Source organism: Nycticebus coucang, chromosome 13 (assembly GCF_027406575.1).
Source record: "Nycticebus coucang isolate mNycCou1 chromosome 13, mNycCou1.pri, whole genome shotgun sequence".
NCBI lineage: Eukaryota > Metazoa > Chordata > Mammalia > Primates > Lorisidae > Nycticebus > Nycticebus coucang.
Genome location: NC_069792.1, coordinates 97,516,281 through 97,539,927, shown reverse-complemented (window position 1 = coordinate 97,539,927; position 23,647 = coordinate 97,516,281). Strand labels below are relative to the sequence as shown.

Here is a 23,647-nt window from a genome sequence, read left to right as displayed (position 1 = left end):
ACAGAACCTGTCAGCAGGATGCGGGTGGAGCCCGTGACAGAACCTGTCAGCAGGATGCGGGTGGAGCCCGTGACAGAACCTGTCAGCAGGATGCGGGTGGAGCCCGTGACAGAACCTGTCAGCAGGATGCGGGTGGAGCCCGTGACAGTACCTGTGAGTAGGATGCGGGTGGAGCCCGTGACAGTACCTGTCAGCAGGATGCGGGTGGAGCCCGTGACAGTACCTGTCAGCAGGATGCGGGTGGAGCCCGTGACAGAACCTGTCAGCAGGATGCGGGTGGAGCCCGTGACAGAACCTGTCAGTAGGATGCGGGTGGAGCCCGTGACAGAACCTGTCAGCAGGATGCGGGTGGAGCCCGTGACAGAACCTGTCAGCAGGATGCGGGTGGAGCCCGTGACAGAACCTGTCAGCAGGATGCGGGTGGAGCCCGTGACAGAACCTGTCAGCAGGATGCGGGTGGAGCCCGTGACAGAACCTGTCAGCAGGATGCGGGTGGAGCCCGTGACAGAACCTGTCAGTAGGATGCGGGTGGAGCCCGTGACAGAACCTGTCAGTAGGATGCGGGTGGAGCCCGTGACAGTACCTGTGAGTAGGATGCGGGTGGAGCCCGTGACAGAACCTGTCAGCAGGATGCGGGTGGAGCCCGTGACAGAACCTGTCAGCGGGATGCGGGTGGAGCCCGTGACAGTACCTGTCAGCGGGATGCGGGTGGAGCCCGTGACAGAACCTGTCAGCGGGATGCGGGTGGAGCCCGTGACAGAACCTGTCAGCGGGATGCGGGTGGAGCCCGTGACAGAACCTGTCAGCGGGATGCGGGTGGAGCCCGTGACAGAACCTGTCAGCAGGATGCGGGTGGAGCCCGTGACAGTACCTGTCAGTAGGATGCGGGTGGAGCCCGTGACAGTACCTGTCAGCAGGATGCGGGTGGAGCCCGTGACAGAACCTGTCAGCAGGATGCGGGTGGAGCCCGTGACAGAACCTGTCAGCCGGATGCGGGTGGAGCCCGTGACAGAACCTGTGAGTAGGATGCGGGTGGAGCCCGTGACAGAACCTGTCAGTAGGATGCGGGTGGAGCCCGTGACAGAACCTGTCAGCGGGATGCGGGTGGAGCCCGTGACAGAACCTGTCAGCGGGATGCGGGTGGAGCCCGTGACAGAACCTGTCAGCGGGATGCGGGTGGAGCCCGTGACAGAACCTGTCAGCGGGATGCGGGTGGAGCCCGTGACAGAACCTGTCAGCGGGATGCGGGTGGAGCCCGTGACAGAACCTGTCAGCGGGATGCGGGTGGAGCCCGTGACAGAACCTGTCAGCGGGATGCGGGTGGAGCCCGTGACAGAACCTGTCAGCGGGATGCGGGTGGAGCCCGTGACAGTACCTGTCAGCGGGATGCGGGTGGAGCCCGTGACAGAACCTGTCAGCGGGATGCGGGTGGAGCCCGTGACAGAACCTGTCAGTGGGATGCGGGTGGAGCCCGTGACAGAACCTGTCAGCCGGATGCGGGTGGAGCCCGTGACAGAACCTGTCAGCGGGATGCGGGTGGAGCCCGTGACAGTACCTGTCAGTAGGATGCGGGTGGAGCCCGTGACAGTACCTGTCAGCAGGATGCGGGTGGAGCCCGTGACAGAACCTGTCAGCGGGATGCGGGTGGAGCCCGTGACAGAACCTGTCAGCCGGATGCGGGTGGAGCCCGTGACAGAACCTGTCAGCGGGATGCGGGTGGAGCCCGTGACAGTACCTGTCAGTGGGATGCGGGTGGAGCCCGTGACAGTACCTGTCAGCAGGATGCGGGTGGAGCCCGTGACAGAACCTGTCAGCGGGATGCGGGTGGAGCCCGTGACAGAACCTGTCAGCAGGATGCGGGTGGAGCCCGTGACAGTACCTGTGAGTAGGATGCGGGTGGAGCCCGTGACAGAACCTGTCAGCAGGATGCGGGTGGAGCCCGTGACAGAACCTGTCAGCAGGATGCGGGTGGAGCCCGTGACAGTACCTGTCAGCAGGATGCGGGTGGAGCCCGTGACAGAACCTGTCAGCAGGATGCGGGTGGAGCCCGTGACAGTACCTGTCAGCAGGATGCGGGTGGAGCCCGTGACAGAACCTGTCAGTAGGATGCGGGTGGAGCCCGTGACAGTACCTGTCAGCAGGATGCGGGTGGAGCCCGTGACAGAACCTGTCAGTAGGATGCGGGTGGAGCCCGTGACAGTACCTGTCAGCAGGATGCGGGTGGAGCCCGTGACAGAACCTGTCAGTAGGATGCGGGTGGAGCCCGTGACAGAACCTGTCAGCAGGATGCGGGTGGAGCCCGTGACAGAACCTGTCAGTAGGATGCGGGTGGAGCCCGTGACAGAACCTGTCAGCAGGATGCGGGTGGAGCCCGTGACAGTACCTGTCAGCAGGATGCGGGTGGAGCCCCTGACAGAACCTGTCAGCAGGATGCGGGTGGAGCCCGTGACAGTACCTGTCAGCAGGATGCGGGTGGAGCCCGTGACAGAACCTGTCAGTAGGATGCGGGTGGAGCCCGTGACAGAACCTGTCAGTAGGATATGTGGCTCACTAACTACTTGTGTTTGGGCAAGTGACTTCACCATACGAAGCCTCAGTTTCCCCATTTGTAAACAGTATTTCTTTTTTTTTCTTTTTGAGACAGAGTCTTACTATGTCACCTTCAGTGGAGTACTGTGGCATCACAGCTCACAGCAACCTCATACTCTTGGCCTGAAGTGATTCTCTCTCTTTTTTTATTTCTTTATTAAATCATAACTGTGTACATTGATGTGTTTATGGGGTACAATATGCTGATTTGATGTACAATATGGGAATGCTTACATGTAACTAATTAACATAACCATCTTCTTGCTTGCCTCAGCCTCCCGAGTAGCTGGGACTGCAGGTGCCTGCCACAATGCCCAGCCTTTTTTTTACTGTTGTTGTAGTTGCCATTCATGTTTAGCAGTCCTGGGCTGGGTTCAAACCCGACAGCCCCGGTGTATGTGGCCCGTGCCCCAATCACTGAGCTAGGGGCACGAGCTATAAACAGTATTTCTTGACTCATAATTGTTTGCACATTAAATATGATAGGGTGTGTCTTGTGACAGTTGATTGCCAACCATATAAGAACTCTTTCATAAATATTAGCTTCTTTTATTATTTTTACAGTTATATAAAACTGCTTCCTGTTGGTGAGAAAATGGCCCTTGAAGGGAGATGACAGCCTTAATGCAGACTAGGCAGAGAAAAGGAAAGCACGAATTACGCTTAACCCTGTGTGTGTGCGTGTGCGTGTGTGTGCGTGTGTGTGCATGTGCGTGTGTGTGCGTCTGTGTGCGTGTGTGTGCATGTGCATGTGTATGCGTGTGCATGTGCGTGCGTGTGCGTGTGCATGCGTGCTGTTGCCTTCCTGCCTTCTCCAAACACACATGCATGTGCGCATGCACACGCACACACATGCACACGCACGCACATGCACACACATGCACACATACACACACGCACACACATGCACACGCACACACATGCACACATACACATGCACACACACATGCACATACATGCACATGCACGCACACGCACACACATGCACACATACACACATGCACACGCACACACATGCACACATACACACGCATGCACACACACGTGCGCACATACACACACATGCACACACACATGCACACGCACGCACACGCACACACGTGCGCACATGCATGTGTGTTTGGAGAAGGCAGGAAGGCAGCAGCCATCCATGTGATACATGGTAGGAAAAGGCAGTGACTTCATTCTGATGTATCTTGCAAATAAGATTCATTGAGGCATCCTGAAGTCATAGCCAGGCTCAATTTAGGCACCTCTTCCCCGGGCCATTGATTTATCTCCTAGTTTCTAAGGAATTGCAGCAAGTTTAAAACTGGAGCTGACAGTGAATTTTTATTACTGAGGCAAATGTGTGCTCAGAAGGTGGTGGGGAGGACTGACTTTGCCAGTCTCACTTCCAAGGAGCGGGCGGCAGGAGACTGTATTGCTTTCCTTGTGTATTTGAAGCAAGGTTCATGATTATGCAAAACAAACCTAGGAGAGGAACTTATTTATAGCACTTGGATTCAGCAAAATGTTAACTTTTAAGTGCTTTTTATTTTTTTTTTTTTACAACAAATTTTAAACCCTGGAGACGTAAAGATAAATTTCATCCATATGTCTCTGCCTAAATTATGCTTAACCAGGAAGACGTTTCTGAAGAGTCTTCTGGATAAAATCTTTCCTTGCAGGATGAGGATATTCTTGCAAAGAAGCAAAAACAAGGAGGATAGGGGATAGGGCAGAGCTTCCTTTATTCTTCAAAGACGCATCAATATTTTCTAGGTAGCAGGCACTATTCCTGGAGCAGGGGACCCAGAAGGAGTGAAGACTAGTCTCTCCCTTAATGATGTACAGATCACTGGGCCACCAGGCAAGAAAATAGCCAGGAGGTTTTAGCAGCAAGCCAGACGGGTGTCGTCAATGACTGCGGTGAACCAGTAGTAGATGCAAAAACAAGTATCTGATCCAAACGGAGCTTCCAAATGCCAGCCCAACATCGCCAGACCCAGGATTTTTTTTTTTTCAGAAGCAGAAAACATGTAATAAAAATGTGAAACTGCCTGAATTTTAAATGGTTGCTACTTGTTCAAGACATTTTCAAAAATACCATGGGGACTAAACAAAACGTGTCTGCAGAAAATACTTGGCTTGTGGGCTTCCAGGTGACAAAGCTGAAAAAAATAATACGGTTGTAATAAGAAGTGTTAAATATTGAGGTAGGCAAGAAGCAGGTGTTCACGGTTACGGGGAAGGGGGCTGCATCTAGCCTGGAGTGGGGAGGAGGCAAAGTCCTATCAGGGTTCCACAGCGCCGATGTGGGTCACCCCACTGAGCACATACAGGTGGTGGAAAGACATGGTATTTAGCAAGCAGGTCCCCCTGAAGGTGGAGAAGGTATTGTTTCGTGAGAAAAGAAGAAAAAGGGATACCACCTTTTAGGGGTATGTGAGAAGTTGGCAGGAGGAACATAATTTTCTATGTTAAAAAGTAATTTTTTAAAGCTAAAGGTAAAAGCAGCTATGGACAGCAGGTGAAATGCTAAAGTGTCTTCAAGTGTAAATGATTATAAATGCAATGGGTCTCAAGACAAAATTGAAAGAGCTGCTTTCCATGAAGTTGAAATGTCTTGAGCAGTAACAACTCCAGTTTCTTCCTCTGCACAGGTGGAAGATGGTGCCTGCCCTCGGCAGTGGCTTAAGTGTTAGCGATCACAGCATCTCCACCTCTGTCTTGTCACTAGCCAGGAGGGGTTCAACTGGGAGTCATTGCTCCATCCTCCCAAAGCAGGTGCTGCAGAACTCTTTGGGACTCTATGCCTGCCCCAAACCAGACTCTAGACCAGTGGTTCTCAACCTGTAGGTCGTGACCCCTTTGGGGATTGAATGACCTTTTCACAGGGGTCGCCTATATACATGATGCATATCAGATATTTACATTACACGATTCATAACAGTAGCAAAATTACAGTTATGAAGTAGCAACAAAAATAATTTTATGGTTGGGGGTCACCACAACATGAGGAACTGTATTAAAGGGTTGTGGCATTAGGAAGGTTGAGAACCACTGCTCTAGAACAAATATGTGTAGGGAAATGACACTCTCAAGAGTCCTGCAATAAGGAGACTTGTTTAGACTTTTTTTTTACCAATTGGTTCTTCCCACTCCGGTCTGTTTTCTGTGTAATGTAACCTGTTCATTCAGAACTTCATGGAGATATATATGGATATTCTGTTTTCAGCATAAATAGCATTAATTTATGATGAGATACTGTTTTTATACTTTGGGAGATAGACCAGCTAAATATTTCATTTAGACAGGATCTGACTCCTGATACTCCTGGGATTTTGTTTCTCTTGCAGGTGGAAGATGCGCTGAGTGAAGTTGATTTTCAGCTCAAGGTGGACCTGCACTTTACGGACAGTGAACAGCAGTGAGTGTCATAGAAACCCTTGAATTGTGCCAGCACAATGCCCCCCATCTGTCCTTGCTCCTGGGGTATCCTCATGGCCCTCGGAATGCCCTGCAGATGATGAGCTATGAGGTCCCTTGCCCAGGATGCAGGCTCAGAGTGACCGCAGGGTCATGCGTGCCCTTGAGGCAGGTAGCGCAAATGCTGTAGACACAGAAAGCACCCAATTTCCTAGATTTATTAGCTGGCAGCTTCTCAGGTCTGATACTTTGCTTACAAGGTGTAGAGAGCAGAAGTGAGGACTGGTTCCCAGAGAGTGGCTGGGTGTGCTGAGATCCTTCTAACAGAGGAAGATGGAGTTTTTTCTCCCAGGAACCTTAAGCCAAAAGAATGCAGTTTCAGTGTGGTCTTAATTGGGGGGGTAGATTCATGACCCTGTGGGCTGCAAACCTCAAAGCCCCTTTTAAATCAAAGGAGATTCTGCCAGGGTTCTGCGTCTTTGTGCTAGGTACAGGCTATTGTGTTTCAACTCTCTGAAAACTGAAAATCCATTTATGTGCAGCCTGCTGATTAAATAAGCAGGAGACAACTCTCTTCTTTCTCCTAACTGCTTCCTCCCTCCCTGCAGTGAACTCTCAGGCCACTTAGCCTTTCTGGGTTCTTTCAGGTAAATTCTCCTTTTCTTAAGTATTAAAAGGTCCAGTCAAGCAGAATGTCAAAGCTCTAACCTCTCATTCAATGTCTAGCTTCTTTCCGTTTGTCCACCCCACTTCCAGGCCAGGCTGTTCAGGGGTAGGAAACTGCCAGTGCAGAAACCAGGCATGGTGGGGACTTCACATCCTGCTCCTACCGGCCCCCTCTGCAGTTTGTGGACCTTACAGGGTCAGGCACAGTAAGGAGAGGGGGACAGCGGGCTGGGGTGGGGTTGGGGTGGGGGACCAGGGCTTCATGAATGAGCAGGAACCTTCCTGTAGCAGACACTGAATTGCCTTGGAATATGCTTTGAATCCACGGAGATACAGCTATTAGGAAGCCCCTCTGACCCTTACTGGGCCCCCTCCCTGTAGTTCTCTGATATAATAATCCCCCTTTTGGCTGTGTGACTTATTCCTGGCAGGAAGCTATTGGGGACATGTACTTCTCTAAGGAACCCACATGTGACTCAGATACGAGCACTTTAACCCACATCCCACATTTGTGGGGAAACCCCTCGGGCATGGCCACTTGCTCTTCCTTAGGTCAACTCTAGCCCCCTTTGGCTTCTCTCCTGCTGGCCTCTGCAGGATGAGTCTGCCCAGGACCTATGTCCTCTCAGTCCTAGGGGACACAGGGAAAGCTTGTCTGAAAACTTCATTTGGCTTAAGATTCAGGGAAGAAAAGCTCCATCTTCCTCTGCTAGAAGGATCTCAGCACACCCAGCCACTCTCTGAGAACCAGTCAGTCCTCACTTCTGGTCTCTACAACCTCTTGAGCAAATGCTTCACCTTTCTCTTTGTGGATGGGGAGGCTGGAGACTGACACACCAATGCTGGCAGGATGGTCCTCCCACCCCTTCAGGGCTCAGACTTCCTCTTGGGACTTTCTCGCCCTGCTTGAGTACTGACCCATCCCTGCGACCTTGCTGATTGTTACGAGGGGGATTTTGTAAAATGAGGGATTGAGTCAGAGGGAATATGAACCAAAGATGGACTTCTACCGAGCTGCCAGAGTCCTGCAGCTACGTCTGGGAACTGAGTGCACCTGCAGGAGTGTAGCTGGGCTTGGCTGGTCTCTGGGCTGGCAGGGGCATCTTTCCATGGTGCTGAAACTGTGTCTGGCCTCAAGATGACAGATTTTTTCACTTTTTTCTTTCTCTGGACACCAGTCCCTTTGGCCATCTGCCTCTACCATCACATATCCTTCTTCCTTGGTGAGACAGTGAATGCTCAATTTTTTTTTATTAAATCATAGCTGTGTACATTAGTATGATCATGGGGCAGCATACAATTGGTTCATAGACGGTTTGACACATTTTCATCACACTGGTTAACATAGCCTTCCTGGCATTTTCTTAGTTATTGTGCTAAGACATTTACATTCCACATTTACTAAGTTTCACATATACCCTTGTAAGATGCACCACAGGTGTAATCCTACCAATCCCCTTCCCTCTACCCACCTCCCCCCTCCCTCCCCTCCCTTTCCCCCTTCCCCGTATTCTTAGGTTGTAACTGGGTTATAGCTTTCATGAAAAAATTTTATCTGCTTCACACCATCCCCAGGACTTGTTCCTTTACAATATTGAATCCAGATTTTCCTAAAAGAGGCTGGTCATCTTCCCAATCTCTCAGTTCAGACATGAGGCCCCTGTTCTCATATTTCCCCTCAACCATCTGAGATTTCCATCATTCACTCCCCGAGTAACCCACTCCTGCCCTCTCTCTCTGTACCCACTTCCTTCAGAAACTTGTACCCATGGCCCCATGGTAGACCTTTCCAGTTGATCCTGGAATCTGCCAGTGGTTCCAGACTCAGTCTAGAATTTATTCTCCAGCCAGATCCTCCAAGCAGCTTAATGATAAGTCTGATAAGCCGACAGAGTAAATGAGACCTTCTTGCCAGCAAGACAGTACACAGTAGAGGGCCTGTGTACAGGAGATTGGCCCAGAATGTCCAAAATTCAGCCATCTAGAGTCTGTACTCACAAACCCTAAAACACTGGGGAATTTCTGGTACTTTTATAAATCTCAGAAGCCTAATTTATAAAATGGGCATCATCATAGAATACAGACCTCCTAGGTTTGTTACAAAGATAAAGAGAAACAATGGGTGTAGCAGGCCAAGTTCATGACCTGCTGAATAAATGTTTTCCTGCACTTATGGCTTCCTGGATGCTGGTGAGGCCAGTCCTCAATGCACCACTTCCTTTCTATAATACAAAGCACTTAATAACAATTTGAGCAGGAGGTTTTCATGAAGTATAAGATTAGCTAAGAGGAGCAGGAAGAAGTGAGAGCCTGGGAAGATTGAAAATGCCATATTTTTTCATTTTTGTAAATTGGGTTTAAGGATGATGTGGTGTCTGTAGTATATCCTGGGGGTAGACATTAGGCTTTGAAACATGACTACATCAGCTGGCTTCCATAGCTTCAGCGGGCCTGATCAGAAGGAAATGTGGAAGACCAGCATCCCATTTCAAGGATGCTGGACTCTTTTTTTTAATTTAATTTTTGTTAAATCATAACTGAATACACTTGTGGAATACAATGTGATGATTTGATATACAATGTGGAATGCTTAAATCATACTAGTTAACATGACCATCACCTCACTTATTTTTTGTGGAAAGACATTTCTAATATAGTCTAGTTGTTTTGAAATGTACCCTTGCATTGTGCATATTAGGTGAAATCTCACCAAATACCCCCCTTCTACTCAGCCTACCTCTCCCTTCCCCTCCCCTCCCCCTCCGTTCCCCTCCTTCTTTCTGGACTATATTTGTATTTTACATTCATATGAATGTGCAATTGATTATATATTGGTTTCATAATAGTTTTGAGCACACTGGATACTTTTTTTTTTCCATCCTTGAGATACTTTACTAAGAAGAATATGTTCCAGCTCCATCCAGGTAAACATAAAAGATGTAAAGTCTCCATCTTTTTATGGCTGCACAGTATTCCATGGTGTACACATACCACAATTAGTTAATCCATTCATGTGTTGATGGGCACTTGGGCTGCTTCCAAGACTTGGCATTCTAAATTGGGTTTCAATAAATATTTTGATGCAAATGTATTTTTTTGTAAAATGATTTTTTTTCATCTGGGTAGATACCTAGCAATAGAATTGCAGGATCAAATGGTAGGTCAACTTTTAGGTCCTTGAAAATTCTCCATACTTCTTTCCAAAAAGGCTGTACTAGTTTGCAATCCCACCAGCAGTGTAGAAATGTTTCCTTCTCTCCACATCCACACCAACATCTACAGTTTTGGGATTTTGTGATGTGGTTACTGAAGTTAGGTCCTATCTCAACATCATTTTGATTTGCATTTCTCTGATGATTAAAGATGATGTGTTTGTTGGCCATTCACCAGTCATCTTTAGAGAAGTTTCTGTTCAAGTCTCTTGCCCACAAAGAAATGGGGTTGTTTATTCTTTTCTTATTGATTAGTTTGAGTTCTCTGTGGATTCTAGTTATCAGACTTTTGTCAGAATCATAAACTGCAAAATTCTTCTCCCATTCTGAAGGCTGTTTGCTTTACTTGCAGTGCGCTTAGCTATGCAGAAGCTTTTTAGCTTGATCAGATCCCAGTAATATATTTTTTGTGTTGCTTCAATTGCCAGGGAATCCTCCTCATAAAATATTTTCCCAGGCCAATACCTTCAAGCGTTTTCCCTGTACTCTTTTATAATACTTTTATAGTTTCATGTCTTAAGTTTAAATATTTTATCCAGTGAGAATCAATTTTTGTTAGTAGTGAAAGGTGGGGGTCCAGTTTCAGTCTTCTACAGGTCGCCAGCCAGTTCACCCAGCACCATTTGTTAAATAGGGAATCTTTTCCCCAATGTATGTTTCTGTTAGGCTTATCAAAGATCAAATGATGATATGTGGCTGGGTTCATCTTTGCATTCTATATTCTGTTCCATATATCTACATCTCTATTTTTGTGCCGGTATCAGGCTGTTTTGATCACTATAGATTTCTAGTATAACCTAAAGTCTGGTAGCTTGATGCCTCCTGATTTGATTTTATTTCTAAGTAACATATTGGCTATTTGAGGTTTTTTTCCTGATTCCATATAAAACAAAGTACTATTTTTTCAAGATCTTTAAAGTGCTTTGGTGCTTTGAGAGGGATTACATTAAATCTGTAGATTGCTTTGGGTAGGATGGACATTTTAGCAATGTTGATTCTTCCCAGCCATGAGCATGGTGTGTTTTTCCATTTGTTAACATCTTCAGCTATTTTTTTTCCCTCAGAGTTTTGTAATTCTCATTATAGAGATCTTTCACATCCTTTGTTAGATAAATTCATTCCCAGGTATTTCATCTTCTTTGGCACTACCATAAAAGCTCTTGATGACCCTCTTGCTCTCAATGACGGTGGGAAGTTTCTGCTTCCTGGGAACATGTGATCATGTCCAGAGACAATTTTTGGCTGTTGCAATTGAGCCTGGAAGTGGCACAGGTCATGGGGAAGGCACATGGTCAAGGGGAAGGAGCAGAATGGAGGCTGGGGCTTTGCATCTTGAGTTTAGCTTGGAAAGGAAGTCGGCCTCTTTTGGGTGAGGTGTGAAGCAGATAGGATTGTCACAATTCTCACCCTCTCACTTGAGAACCCCTGAGCTAGTCGGACCTCACCTTTGTACTTTGTACTTTTAAAGACTTTTAAAGACGCACTGACATCTGATTGCTCGGGGATGGGGACCTCATTTCTTTGCATCATTGTCCATTCTTCTTATCATTGTTCTTTCTCTGAGCAGTTGTGCTGATCAGGAAATTCTTTACTTCAGGGAGCCCTTCATTCTTGTGAGTCTTCCCTCAGTTGAGCTCTTACTCCTTATAACCACCCATAAAAGCTCTGAGTCTGGGTGGTGCTTCAGATAAAGAATGTTCTTTATACCATATCTTTATCTCCAGGTTAAATTTACCAGGCTCTTTCTCTGTGTGTTTTTTGTCTATTTAATTTTTTTATCTTAGTTTCTTTGTAAGAACCCAGGAATTCTCCTCTCATGCTTCCAAGTTTATCAGCTTTTCTAAATTGACAAACCACTTCCCTCCACCTCCAGGATGTAAGTTTTATCCCCATTCCAGATAACGTTAATTTCAGAGCACGAAGGAATTATCACCTCTATTATTCTTAATTCTTTTCTCCGACCTCTGTGGCTTAAATTTTTGTTCACTGTTGTTTCGCTATCTTTGCTCTCCTGAGATGTATTTAACCTCATATTTTTTTCCTTTAGATGATATTTTCATGATTTGGGGGACCCTATATCTGAATGAGTTCAAAACAGTATTGAATAGTAACTCAGAACAGACTGTGGAACCAGAAAGACTTGGTCTGGCATTTCAGTTTTGTCTTGTGACTTTGAACAAGTTAATTATGTCATGTTGATTTTACTTTCTCTTCCGTAAATGGAATAATACTAGTGAATAACTCATTGGATTATCATGCGGATTAAGGGGGAAAAAAGCCTTGCTCATTTTACAGTAAGGCCTTGAAAAACCAATGATGGATTTAAAATTCATATCAATATTAATGACTTTCTGAGACTCATAGGGCATACTCTCTACCCCCTCCAATCAGGTTTCTTCCTGGTATAGAAGAAGACCATTATTCTATTCTATTTATAGAGTCACACTGGGCTCCAATGATTCAGTTGGTCTTTTATTTGGTGTTCATTTGCACGCAAGCAGGAAGGATTTCAAGGAAGCCAAGCCCCTTGGGTTGGACTTTGGAAGCTGCTTCCTCCGCCTTGCTCTTTCTGTACCACACTTATCCATCTATGAAGGAGGAGCATCTTCTCCCAGCTCTGCTCATGGCAGCTGCCCCTTCCCAGTTCCCCATGCGCTTTGGTTCAGAGAAACTTACAGAGCCCAAGAGACTCGACTTGAAAGATTAGAGCTGGGTCCTCCTGAGAGCTAACATGGTTGGCTTTTATCCAGACAAGAATCAGTCTCATTTTTATAACAAAAGACACTGTTGGATCTTGCCTGCAAGTTAGTTTATCTCTTAGCAGTAAGACATGTACCAATTACAAAATGCTGAGGCAGCGGTGCGGAAGTCCTTGATGAAACTGGTCATAGCACTGGGCTCTGGGAGCCATTCATTCATCCGTACACTGTTCATTTTCATAAGTAAATATCTGACTGCCTTCTGTGGCATGCCAGATGCTAGGCTGGGTGTTGGGGCTATAAGGATGAATTAGGCACAGTCCCTGTCCTGAAGAGGTAGGAATCTCATGGATTCACAGTCGAGGCAGCTTGGAAGTGCAGCACTGGATGTGTGGACATCTTGGGGGGTAGGAGAGAAGTCGAGGAGAGGAAAGCCACAAGGACTCAGTATTGAGATGAGCTTGAAAAGCAGGTCTGGGCGTGCTATTCCTCACTGACACGTGGGCTTGTGTCAGTGACGGCAGAGTGGGAATCACAGATGTGCCACAGATGTGATAGGTAATGAGTTCTTTCTCTTTCTGAGCCTAGATTTCCTTATCTGTCAAGCATGGTAATAATGATTTCTACCAGGCAGAGTATCTGCAGGATTGGATAAGATGATGTATGCACAGTGGTTGGCCCAGGACAGGCTGTGACACAGACTTGCCTGCCGGAAGCAGCCTGGCCACCGTCACTCACATGAGCTTATTGTTTTGCCTTCCAGGTTGAGGGATGTGGCCGGGGCACCTGTGATCAGCAGCCGCACTCTTGGCCTGCACTTCCATCCGCGGAATGGGCTGCACCACCAGGTGCCGGTCATGTTCGATTATTTCCACCTGTCTGTGATCTCTGTGACTATCCATGCTGCCCTGGTGTCTCTGCGGCAGCCGCTGATCAGGTATGGAGTCAGGAGGCAGCCCCAAGGAGCAGACAGCTACAACCGGGCGGGGGTGGGGGGCGGGCAGCTGCGGTCCTGGGGCGCGGGCAGATGCCATCCTTCACAGGCCTGGCAGAGAGGTTTGAGGTTTGCCTGGGAACATCAGCATAGACAAGGACACTTCTCTGAGGCTGATGGCACTAGGAGGGGGAGGGAGGGGCATCAAGGGGAGACTGGCACAGAGCTACAAGCTGAAAACACTACAGCCCTCACCAGGAGCACTCGGATTCTGTACTTGGCTTCCCTCATTTCTGTTTCTAATTTGAGAAGTCCTCTAATGTTCCTGAGCCACACAATCTTCATCTCCCACATGGGAGCACCAGTGTGTCCCATTTATATAAGGCCCTAACTCCCAAATGAGGATGCTGCTGGCGCATGGTCAGAGTTCAGCTTCTTTCTCTCCTCCGAGTTACCTGTTCAGATGAGGAAGGTCCACCTATGTGGGTTGTCCTCCCCTTCAGTGGATTTTCCCCGAGCATCTCCCACGTCCTGCAGCACATCAGCTCTGAGCACCACATGGGCGGGCAGGCGAGACCTGCATGTGTACAGTGGGGTATTTGGGGATAGAATCGTGCAACGTGGCGTTTCAGGGAGAGAGTTTTCCAATTCCCCTTTTCTGTATAGTTTCTCAAGTGTTCAGAGTTTAAATGCATGTGGGGGAGACTTGAGTCTTCACTAAGTTTGTTGTCCCTGGCCTGAAGCCCCTCTTCTCTGCTGCGGTCAGAGAGTAGGAAGCAGGTGGCTAGGATCTGGTCTCTGGAGGTCTGGACCCAGTGACTGTGCCCATCATCTGCTGATTCCAGACACAATTCCCACAGCAGGTTAAAGTCAGACTCATGGCCAGAGCCAAGGGCATGGGGGATTGAGGGCTGGAGAGAGCTGGTGAGGGTGACACCTAAGTCTGGAATCGTGACCTGAGATGAGACAAGTTTGGACAGAAACCCTGGGCCTGAGGATGAAGGAGACATGTGGACCAGGGACCTTTCATTGTTCTTTCATGCAGTGGGTTTTAATGGAGGGCTGTCGTGCTCTAGCAAAGGTGTCAGGGCTACACAGCACATCCTGCTAATGGGATCTAAGGATACCTGGGGGTAGATATTTCCCTCAAGCACTTCACAGTCCAGTGGTGTGTGCCAGTTTGGGTACTATTGTAGAAAGATTTGGTAGAAAATATACAGGAACAAAGGAAAGCAGATCTGACGTTGGGAAGTGATAGAAGAAATAGAATTCAAGAACCAGGGCAGAGTAGAAGTTCCCTGCACGGGATGGTCTGTAGCTGGTAGCTCACTTTGAGCTTAGCAAATAGATGGTGCCATGGCAGAGTTAGGGTGTGATCTGTCTACCCTGAGGGCAGACAGCTAATGGGGGTTGGGTCCTGGGATTATCAGACTATCACTGCTGAGGGTGAGGTGACAGGCTGGGGTAGGAAAAGTGGAGCTCCTTGCAGGTGGTGTCAGGATCTGGAGAGCAAATTGTCATCAGCTGTTGTCCAGATAATCTTCTTGTCTAGCCATATTACTTATTTTGGGGGGATCCAACATTTCTAAACATCTGTTTCAACATACGAATGAATGAGAAAGACTTTTTTTTTTTTTTTTTTTTTGGCCGGGGCTGGGTTTGAACCCTCCACCTCTGGCATATGGGACTGGCGCCCTACTCCTCGAGCCACAGGCGCCGCCCGAGAAAGACTTTTCTTTCTTCTGAGACACAGTCTCACTCTGTCACTCTGGGTACAAGGCCATGGCATCATCATAGCTCACAGCAACCTGAAACTCTTGAGCTCAAGTGATCTTCTTGCCTCAGCCTCCCGAGTAGCTGGGACTTCAGGCACCTGTCATGTTGACTGGCTAAGTTTTCTATTTTTAGTAGAGACATGGTCTCCTTTTTGCTCAGGCTGGTCTCTAACTCCTGAACTCAAGCAATTTACCCATCTCAGCCTCTGAGAGTGCTAGGATTATCGGTGTGAGCCACTATGCCCAACCTGAGAAGGAATTTTTAAGAACTTGAGTGTGATACTAAACCAACAGGGGTGATGAGGGGTACAGTGTTGCAGTTGGTGAAAGTGCACTTGGTTCCAAGTGGGTGACACTAAGCTTTAGCCACTTCTAGAAAGGCTGAGACTGGAAGCTCTGAGAGAATAGCTCAGGTCTGGGGCCTTTAAAGGTTTGGGGTCTGGCAGAACACAGAGCTGTGAACTCTAATCCAGAGTGACACCTGTTAAAGTAAGGGGTGTGTGAATCACAGGGGATCTCAGACTAGGGCAGGGATAAAGGCTAGGCTCACAGGGAGCCAGGTTGCAATCCTGAGCCCCCGTTTGTTAGCTCTATTAGACTGAGCATGTGAGCTCCAATGTCAGGAGACACCAGAAGACTTTGGAAATTAAGTGAGCTGGCACCTGTGAAACCCTCGGCCATTCATTCAATCAATTGATATGCACTTAGTACCATCCCCCAAGCCCTGATCTGGACCTCATGCCTAGCACATGATGAGCATTTACGAAATGGTAAGTAACCATCAGCATAGGCAAGACGTACTTCTGCATACAGGACATGAGGGAAAGCTTTCTAGAAGAAACAGCCTTCATGTTCCACCCAGGGGATGGGAGACTGTGACAGTGAAAAATGAATTGGAGAGGGTAGTTCTGTGGTAACAAGGTAATTAATGACACATTGGAGAATTGAGAATCTGTTTATCATAAAAGGCTGTGGCGCTGCAGGTTTTGAGCAGGAGAGTGACCTGATGAGGGTGGTGTTGTGGGAAGATCCCAGCAGTGGTGAGTGGGCTATACAGGAGTGACATCAGAGTAGAGTCAGAGGATGAGTGGGAGGTGGGACAGCGGCACGCTCCACGCCTTTCATGCTGGGGAGCCCTGATACGATGATATGATGAGAATGTTGGGATCTAGGAAATCTTAGAAAAAGTTTAACCTTCCGATTGAAGCAGTCCTTGCTAAGGAGGAGCAGAGATGGAAATTCACAGTAAGAGTTTAGACGTCTCCAGGGATGGGGTAAAAATAGACCCATCTTCTATTCTCTGGATTTTGCAGGAAGAATTTCTCTCAGTTGCTCACAGTAGCTGGGAACAAAAAGGAACCCTTAAAGCGAGGGAAATACCTGCCTATAGGGCAGGCACTGATTTTCCAGAAAAGCAGTTCTTGGCAGCATCAGTTGAATGAACCTAATCGGTTGAAGCAGGTGTGAAATTAAAATTTAACCTCAAAAGATCCTTAACCTTCGCTAAACCAGACAGAATAAAAGAATATAATTTTTAATCCTTAAATGGGTTCAATTGTATTTCTCTTGAGGTATTCAGATCCACCGGAAAATCTAATCAAGGCTACCCTCAGGTAAATAACACGTTATTTTAGTTATTCATTTGTAGTGTGTCCCAGGAATGTGCCATCCGTGCACACGTGCACACACGTACACGCACATTCCACTTTTCTTCCGGAATGTTCCTCCTATCCATTTTCTAGTTAAATTGCAGATTTGTTTCAATTTGCAGTTCAAAACAAATCATAATAACGTTTTTATATTTTATTATATTTCTGGTATTATTAAGAATAGCTCCTAGTCTTTATTGAATGAGCACTATTTGCCAGACACTGTACTTAAGTGTCTCTGCCTCGTCCCATTGAACCCTCACAATGACGCCATAGTTTAGGTGTCATTGCCAACCCTATGACATTGGAGGAAATGTGGCAGCAGGAGGTTGAGAAACTGAGTCCCTGTATCTCGGCCTAGGAGGGCCCTGCTGGGGTTCAAGTCCTGGCTGACAGGCCCACTGGCTGTCTCTTAGCACTTGGCAGTCTCTGCTTGAGTATCATCTCTGACTATCATCCTTGCTCCCCGGTTTGTTCTGTGAACTGCTGCTCTGTACCCACTGCCAAGTTGGCCCCCACGGTGTCACCTCGACACATATTGGTTTTATCTACTTCCCACTCAAGACCAAAGCATCTCTTGGGGCGGGGGCCAGTGCCTTACTCTGCTTGCCACCCTGGCATCCAGCACACTGTCTGGCATGTGTATGAACCTAATCAATACTTGAGTAAATGAATTAAACAGAAATAGAACATTCTTTCTCTGCCAGTATTTTAAACAGGAACATGGGTCTCTCAAACTAAAAGCTGCCTAATCCCTTCTTAAGCACTAGTGGTGAAGGTGATGCCACCAGGCAAGATCTTTGCCATCAGAGACTTTAACTCTTGCCAGGGGATTCAAACATACTTATCAAATATGTTTATATTATATGAAAAAATAATTAACCTTAGGCTACTGAAGAGGAGAGCTCTGAAAGATGGGGGAAAACGAGTAGATGTAGACTTTACTGATACATCAGCTGCTGTAAAATCAAAAAGGTAAATGGAAGAGCGATGGTCAGAAACCCAAATATGACAAATCTGAGTGCTCCCGCAGCCTTTCCTCATCCGCTTTTCTCTCGAAGTTGATCGTCACCATCACAGTGCATCAGCCGCTCTTTCCAGCACATCTCAGAACCCTGTAGGACCTGCGTATTGTCTATTTTAAAGAGTTCAGCATTCCCAGCTAGCACTGACTCTGATGGTGCTTCTTTGATTCTGACAGTCTGACATCCAACCAGACTCCTGGGTGGATCCTGGAGGAGGATGTTTCATGCTTTTCCGCAGATGAACGGAGGTTCATGAGCACAGACGTGACTCAGATTGTGTCCCCTTGGAGCTTCCCCTGGCCTCCTGGGGCCGTTGGACCTGCCCCTGTGGTTTACATGGCCTTGGCTCTGCCTCGGCGCCTCTCACAGGGGCGTCATCAGCGTTCAGGGATGGGCATTTCTCTGCATACCTTGTAGGGTGTATATCATCCTTGGCTTCCCTTATTTTCAAGACATCCAAAAATGTCAGACACCTTGGGGTAAAGTGCTCCATCTGAACGATTTACCCCAAAGGCTCCACAGTGAGTCTGCTCAGGGGGCTGAGTTGATAAGAATGCGGCTTCCTTTACTTCATGTTTCAGCTGCCTCAATTTTCTTCCTTTTAGTTTCACTCGTCCGGGAAGAGGCTCCTGGCTTGGTAAAGGTGGCCCAGACATGGCACAAGAGCAATCCATCATTTCTCTGGAAAACCTGGTGTTTGGAGCTGGATACTGCAAGCCGACTTCCTCAGAGGTAAAGTCTGCACAGGGCAGTGGCCCCGTAGCTTCCACAGCTGGCTTTTCAGGATGTGTGCTCTGAGATGCCTGCTTCTGCCAGGGCCTGTGCAGGGACCCTTCATATGCTTGTTTCTTCCTCTCACTGTCATCATCCTCCTGGTGTCACAGCAGCATCTATCAATCACATGCCCAGTGCAAAGCCCTTCACGTGGGGAAGAACAGGACGCTCTGAGGTCTATGAGGTGTTTCCTCACGGGCAAAGATTGAGGACTGCAGCTAGGGCAGGGGTGGGGCCGGGGGCACACAGCCACTTCACCCTGGAGAGTGTTCTGGAAAAGGAAAGAGAGTCAGAGGAGACATTACAAAAGCTATTCCTCAGGAATTCTCTTTGTTTCACAGAAATAACATGTTTAGTGACTGGCCGTACATTGCTGAACGAGAGGGTGTGTGGCATTTTATGGCTACCAGACATCAGTTAACCTAGAGCAGGAGTGGGGAGCCTTTTCATGTTGGAAACCGCATGAATTCAGCTATGATAAAGTAAAACCAACATTCAAGAATCTTCAATTAGTTACACTTAAAAAAAGTATAATATTTTGTAACAGTTGAATAATGATGTACTTAATAATCTCAAAAAATGAAAATTGTTAATTTGAAAGTTAAGTAACCTTTTCATGACTTTTTTATGTCTGCTTTTGTTTGAAAAGCATTTGAATATTTGGTTGCAACATGGAGGTTCATAGTTTCTGCTAATCTGCAACTTCCTTTTGAGAAAATATTTCGAAAAAAGATAGCTTTTTTGGAAATGCTTGGATTTTTTTGCCTCATATGATACATAGACTTACCTTGTAAAGAAATATTCTAGTCATTTTGATTTAACATGATATCAAACAAATGCTGCATTCCTATAGAAATCTTCTTTCAACAATTCACGTTGCTGGTTCAGTTCTTTATAAAATTTAACCATGTGCTCTCCTGGGGAAAAACCATTTTGGCTAATACGTGTTGTTGTGATAGCCAACACACTTGAGAATGATATAGCAAATGCACACTGAACAGTCATTCAACTTAGTGTGTTATGAAACTGACAATGCAGCGTGGAATTTGCACAGATACGGTTAACGATATTTGTAACTTTTTGCAAAGTGTCACCGAAAATAGTAGCTTTAGCACAGATTTTGTTGGTGCAAGATACAGTGAAAAGAATTGAGAGCATCTGGATTGGTTAATACTTTTTTTTTTTTTTTTTTTCTGGAGCAATAAACCGTTCGTGTTATCCTGTCTTGGAAAGTTGACCATCTGTACCTACACTCACTGCATTTACTAAATTCAGTCCAGCTGAAATCTGGTGAAAATATCTGTCCTCTGTGTTCTAGTTGCAACAGTGCCCAAAGTCAGTACCTTGTAGCAAAGAAAATCTTCTGTTGTGGCTCATATGAGGAATAAACCCTGCATGGAATCATTAGTATCAGTTGATTCATCCACAGAGATTGAAGAATGTATGTTTCCCTTCTGAAGCATTGAATGGCATTGTTCTGCTAAATTGGAGGTTAATTCACGCTACACATCAGTTCTGGCTCTCCTTCAAAGAGGCAGTTGTTTGTACTGTGAAACGTTGTCAGGGTCTCAGCATCTTACAACTTGGACAGGGCATTCTTTCACAATTTCCCCAGTAATCTCTGCCCAGTATATAAGCTACTTTACAAGTCACTTCAGTGACAATACTTCCAGATACTATTGTTGCTTTAAAGAATTGTTTTGCTTTTGGTTTTTATCTTTTAGTTTCTGCAATAAAACCTTTGACGCTTCTCCCTCTAATTTACAATACTGTTTTGTGGTTCTTATGAGTGTTGTAATGCCGATGAGCATTGCATTTCTTTAATGTTGATATTGCGGTATCACAGGCAAGAAAATCATCTTATCTTCAGCAGCAATGATATTATTGCAACTCTCAATCTTCATTTAAAAATATGTTTTCTTAGTTATTGTGTCAAGACATTTATATTCTACATTTAGTAAATTTCATGTGTACCCTTGTACGATGCACGAATGTACACAGCTATGATTTAATGATAATAAAAAAAGAACAAGCATAAACACCATAAGCATAGTATTTAAACACACACCAAAAAATCTGTTTTCTTCCTTTTGCCTTTTTTTGGTCTTCTTTGACATGATGGGCAGACAGAATTAAAAAATATCATTGAATTGTGCACCTATTCACAAATTCCACTTCAAGTGAAGCACAATGAACCGCTGTCAAAAGCTAGTAACAGATTGGTGGACTCAACCCCCATAAACTCTTGCCAACCAGCCTCATGTGGTAATGTCACCAGTCAGGCGAAGGAAGTTAGAGCTAAATGAGGCGTGTAGGAGTCATCACTTTAGCTCCTATGTTCTAATCGCAGCATTCGGTCTTGGAGGGTGATTTCATTGAAACTTATTTTATAGTTTGGCATTTTAAATATGTTCATCTTAGGCTTGGCACCCGTAGCACAATGGTTACAGTGCCAACCACATACACTGGGCTGGTAGGTTCAAACTCAGCCCGGGCCAGCTAAACAACAATGACAGCTGCAAAATAGCCGGATCTTATGGTGAGCACCTGTAGTCCCAGCTACTTGGGAGGCTGAGGCAAAAGAATCTCTTAAACTCAAGAGTTGGAGGTTGCTGTGAGCTGTGACATCATAGCATTCCAGTGAGGGTGACAGAGTGAGACTCTGTCTCATAAAAAAACAAAGTTCATCTTAAAAATACAATAAAAATATAAAAGGAACAAAAATGTATTAATTTTAAAACGTATTTATTTTGTAAAATTTGCATTTATTCAAAAGGCCACATGTGTCCTTAAGGCTGCAGGTTCCCCTGGTCCAGAATGTGAATAGTCAGTGACTTTAATAGATAGTTATTTAGTGCAAAGGGGAGTGAGATATGACTGATGCTACATTTTAAATGCCTTTCTGGGCCTGATAATTTAAAGGGGCTCACATTCCTCAGGTATTGTTATTTTTTTTTCTCAGAAGTCACCAGGCTGTGTTTTTCAGGTTCTCTAGAGAAGCAGATATGGGGTGCACACACGCACATGTGTGCTAAGGGATTTATCATAAGGAATTGGCTTACGTGATTATGGAGGCTGAGAAGTAACAAAATCTGCAATCAACAAGTTGGAGACCCAAGAGAGTAGATGTTTACATTTGCAGGCCAAGTCTAAGTTTAAAGGCAGGAGGAAGATGATGTCCTAGGCCAAAGACAGTAAATAAGAGAGATAAAATTCTCTCTTAGAGTGTTTGTTCTATTTAGACCCTTAGCAGATTAGTCGAGGCCATTCACATTGGAGAGGTCATTCTGCTTTACTTAGTCTACCTGTTCAGATGTTAATGTTGTCCAAAGGACCCTCACAGACACACCATGAATATTGTTAGACCAATCATCTGGGCACCCCATGGCCTAAAATTATCCATCACACAGCCCACATAGTAAGTGTGTGTGGGGCTTCCCATGTTCACAGAGCCCCCAAGAGAAGGGTTGTGTCTGTGTGGGCACTCGGGCCGCATGCTCAGATGGCTCAGAAAGTCAGGTAATGGCCTCAGCTCGCTCTCCTGTGATGTCACCTCTCCCACCTCGGAGACCCAGCTGGGAGGTCTGGCTATAAAAGCTGCCTTGGTCATGTCTCCATCTGGTCCACGCCCCTGTACCACATTTTCATATGTTCTCGTGGTCTTGAAGAGCAAAGACAAGGGCAGCTAAGACTCTTTTGAGACACAGGGATCCCTGCAGCCAGAACAGGGCTCTGTGCCATGAGAGGAGCAGACATCAGAGCCAAAGGGACTCTGAGACATATCCGTGCAGGACCTTGGACAGCGTCCTCAGTGTCGGCGTAGGACCCACCCAGTGCACAGTAGCTGAGTGGGTGAGAGCACAGGGGGGACGCGGTGAGCCTGTTGGCCTGAGGCGGGTGCTGCTGGCAGCAGCCTGCAGGCCCGGCCCTGCTGTGAAGCTGCCCAGAGGTAGTGTGCACATCACAGGCCGACTTCCCCTGTGCCCTCTCACACCCCCTCATGTGCTGGCCCTGACAGCCTCCCAGTAGATCCAGTATCTGAAATTCTGCCTGCTCATACTCTGTTCTCTAGGGAACTTGGCCTGGGACATCAGGGCATATCAGTGGGTGGTCACAGATCAGTCCAGAGCATTTTCAAGGGCCTGTGTTGGTGCCACGGGAGCATATGGTAATCATTAGGATAAGGTGATTTCATTGAAGAAACTCTGATGTACTCCTCCCTACACATCCTTCCAAGACCACGTTCAGATGCCGTCGCCACCGTGAGAGTGTTCAGATGCCGTCAACACCGTAAGAATGTTCGGATGCCGTCACCACTGTGAGAGCACTCTCTGATGTCCTAGAAATACTTTCTCCCTGATTCTCTGAGCATCTGTCGCTCCCCAACTAGACTATGGCGGCTAGGGGTAAAGACCACCCCATTTATTTGCAGGGCCCAGCAGCGTACCTGACAGTCACAGTGCTCAGGAAGCGTGTGGGGCGAATGACGGATACAAGTGTGTGGATCATATTCATGTAGAAGGCTGAGCAGCAAGAAGAGTGAAGCCACACAGACCCCCCCATCCCTAGCCATGGAGGGATGAACGTCTCCATCATCCTGAGGGGCCGTGAAGAATCCTGGACCTGGCGAGGGGTGAGGTGGAGGGGGCCACACTGTTGGTCATTCCAGCCCACCAGACCCTGCCATGGAGGACACATCTGGGTATGACCTGGGCACATCTGTAGCTCTGAGAGATTGTCGTAATGTCCTAGAGAGAAGATTCTGGTTTCACATACCTGCTGTGATAAATGCTCTAATTCTTAGTGGAGCTCATTCACTCTTATGGAAACTCAATTTTCTCACCTGTGAAATGGGAAAATATCTGCCTTTTAGAGAGGATTTAAGGAGTTAATGTGTGTGAAAACATTACACG

General features: G+C 46.8%; 1 protein-coding gene across 1 annotated transcript in view; it reads left to right on the top strand.

Annotated features, from left to right (window-relative positions):
* FAM135B (family with sequence similarity 135 member B) overlaps positions 1 to 23,647 on the top strand; it is a 286,925-nt gene that overhangs the window by 185,764 nt on the left and 77,514 nt on the right. The window contains exons 5-7 of the mRNA XM_053559011.1: positions 5,931 to 6,001; positions 13,341 to 13,514; positions 18,566 to 18,692. Coding sequence (XP_053414986.1) covers positions 5,931 to 6,001; positions 13,341 to 13,514; positions 18,566 to 18,692 — 372 coding nt within the window. The remainder of the gene's footprint in view (positions 1 to 5,930; positions 6,002 to 13,340; positions 13,515 to 18,565; positions 18,693 to 23,647) is intronic.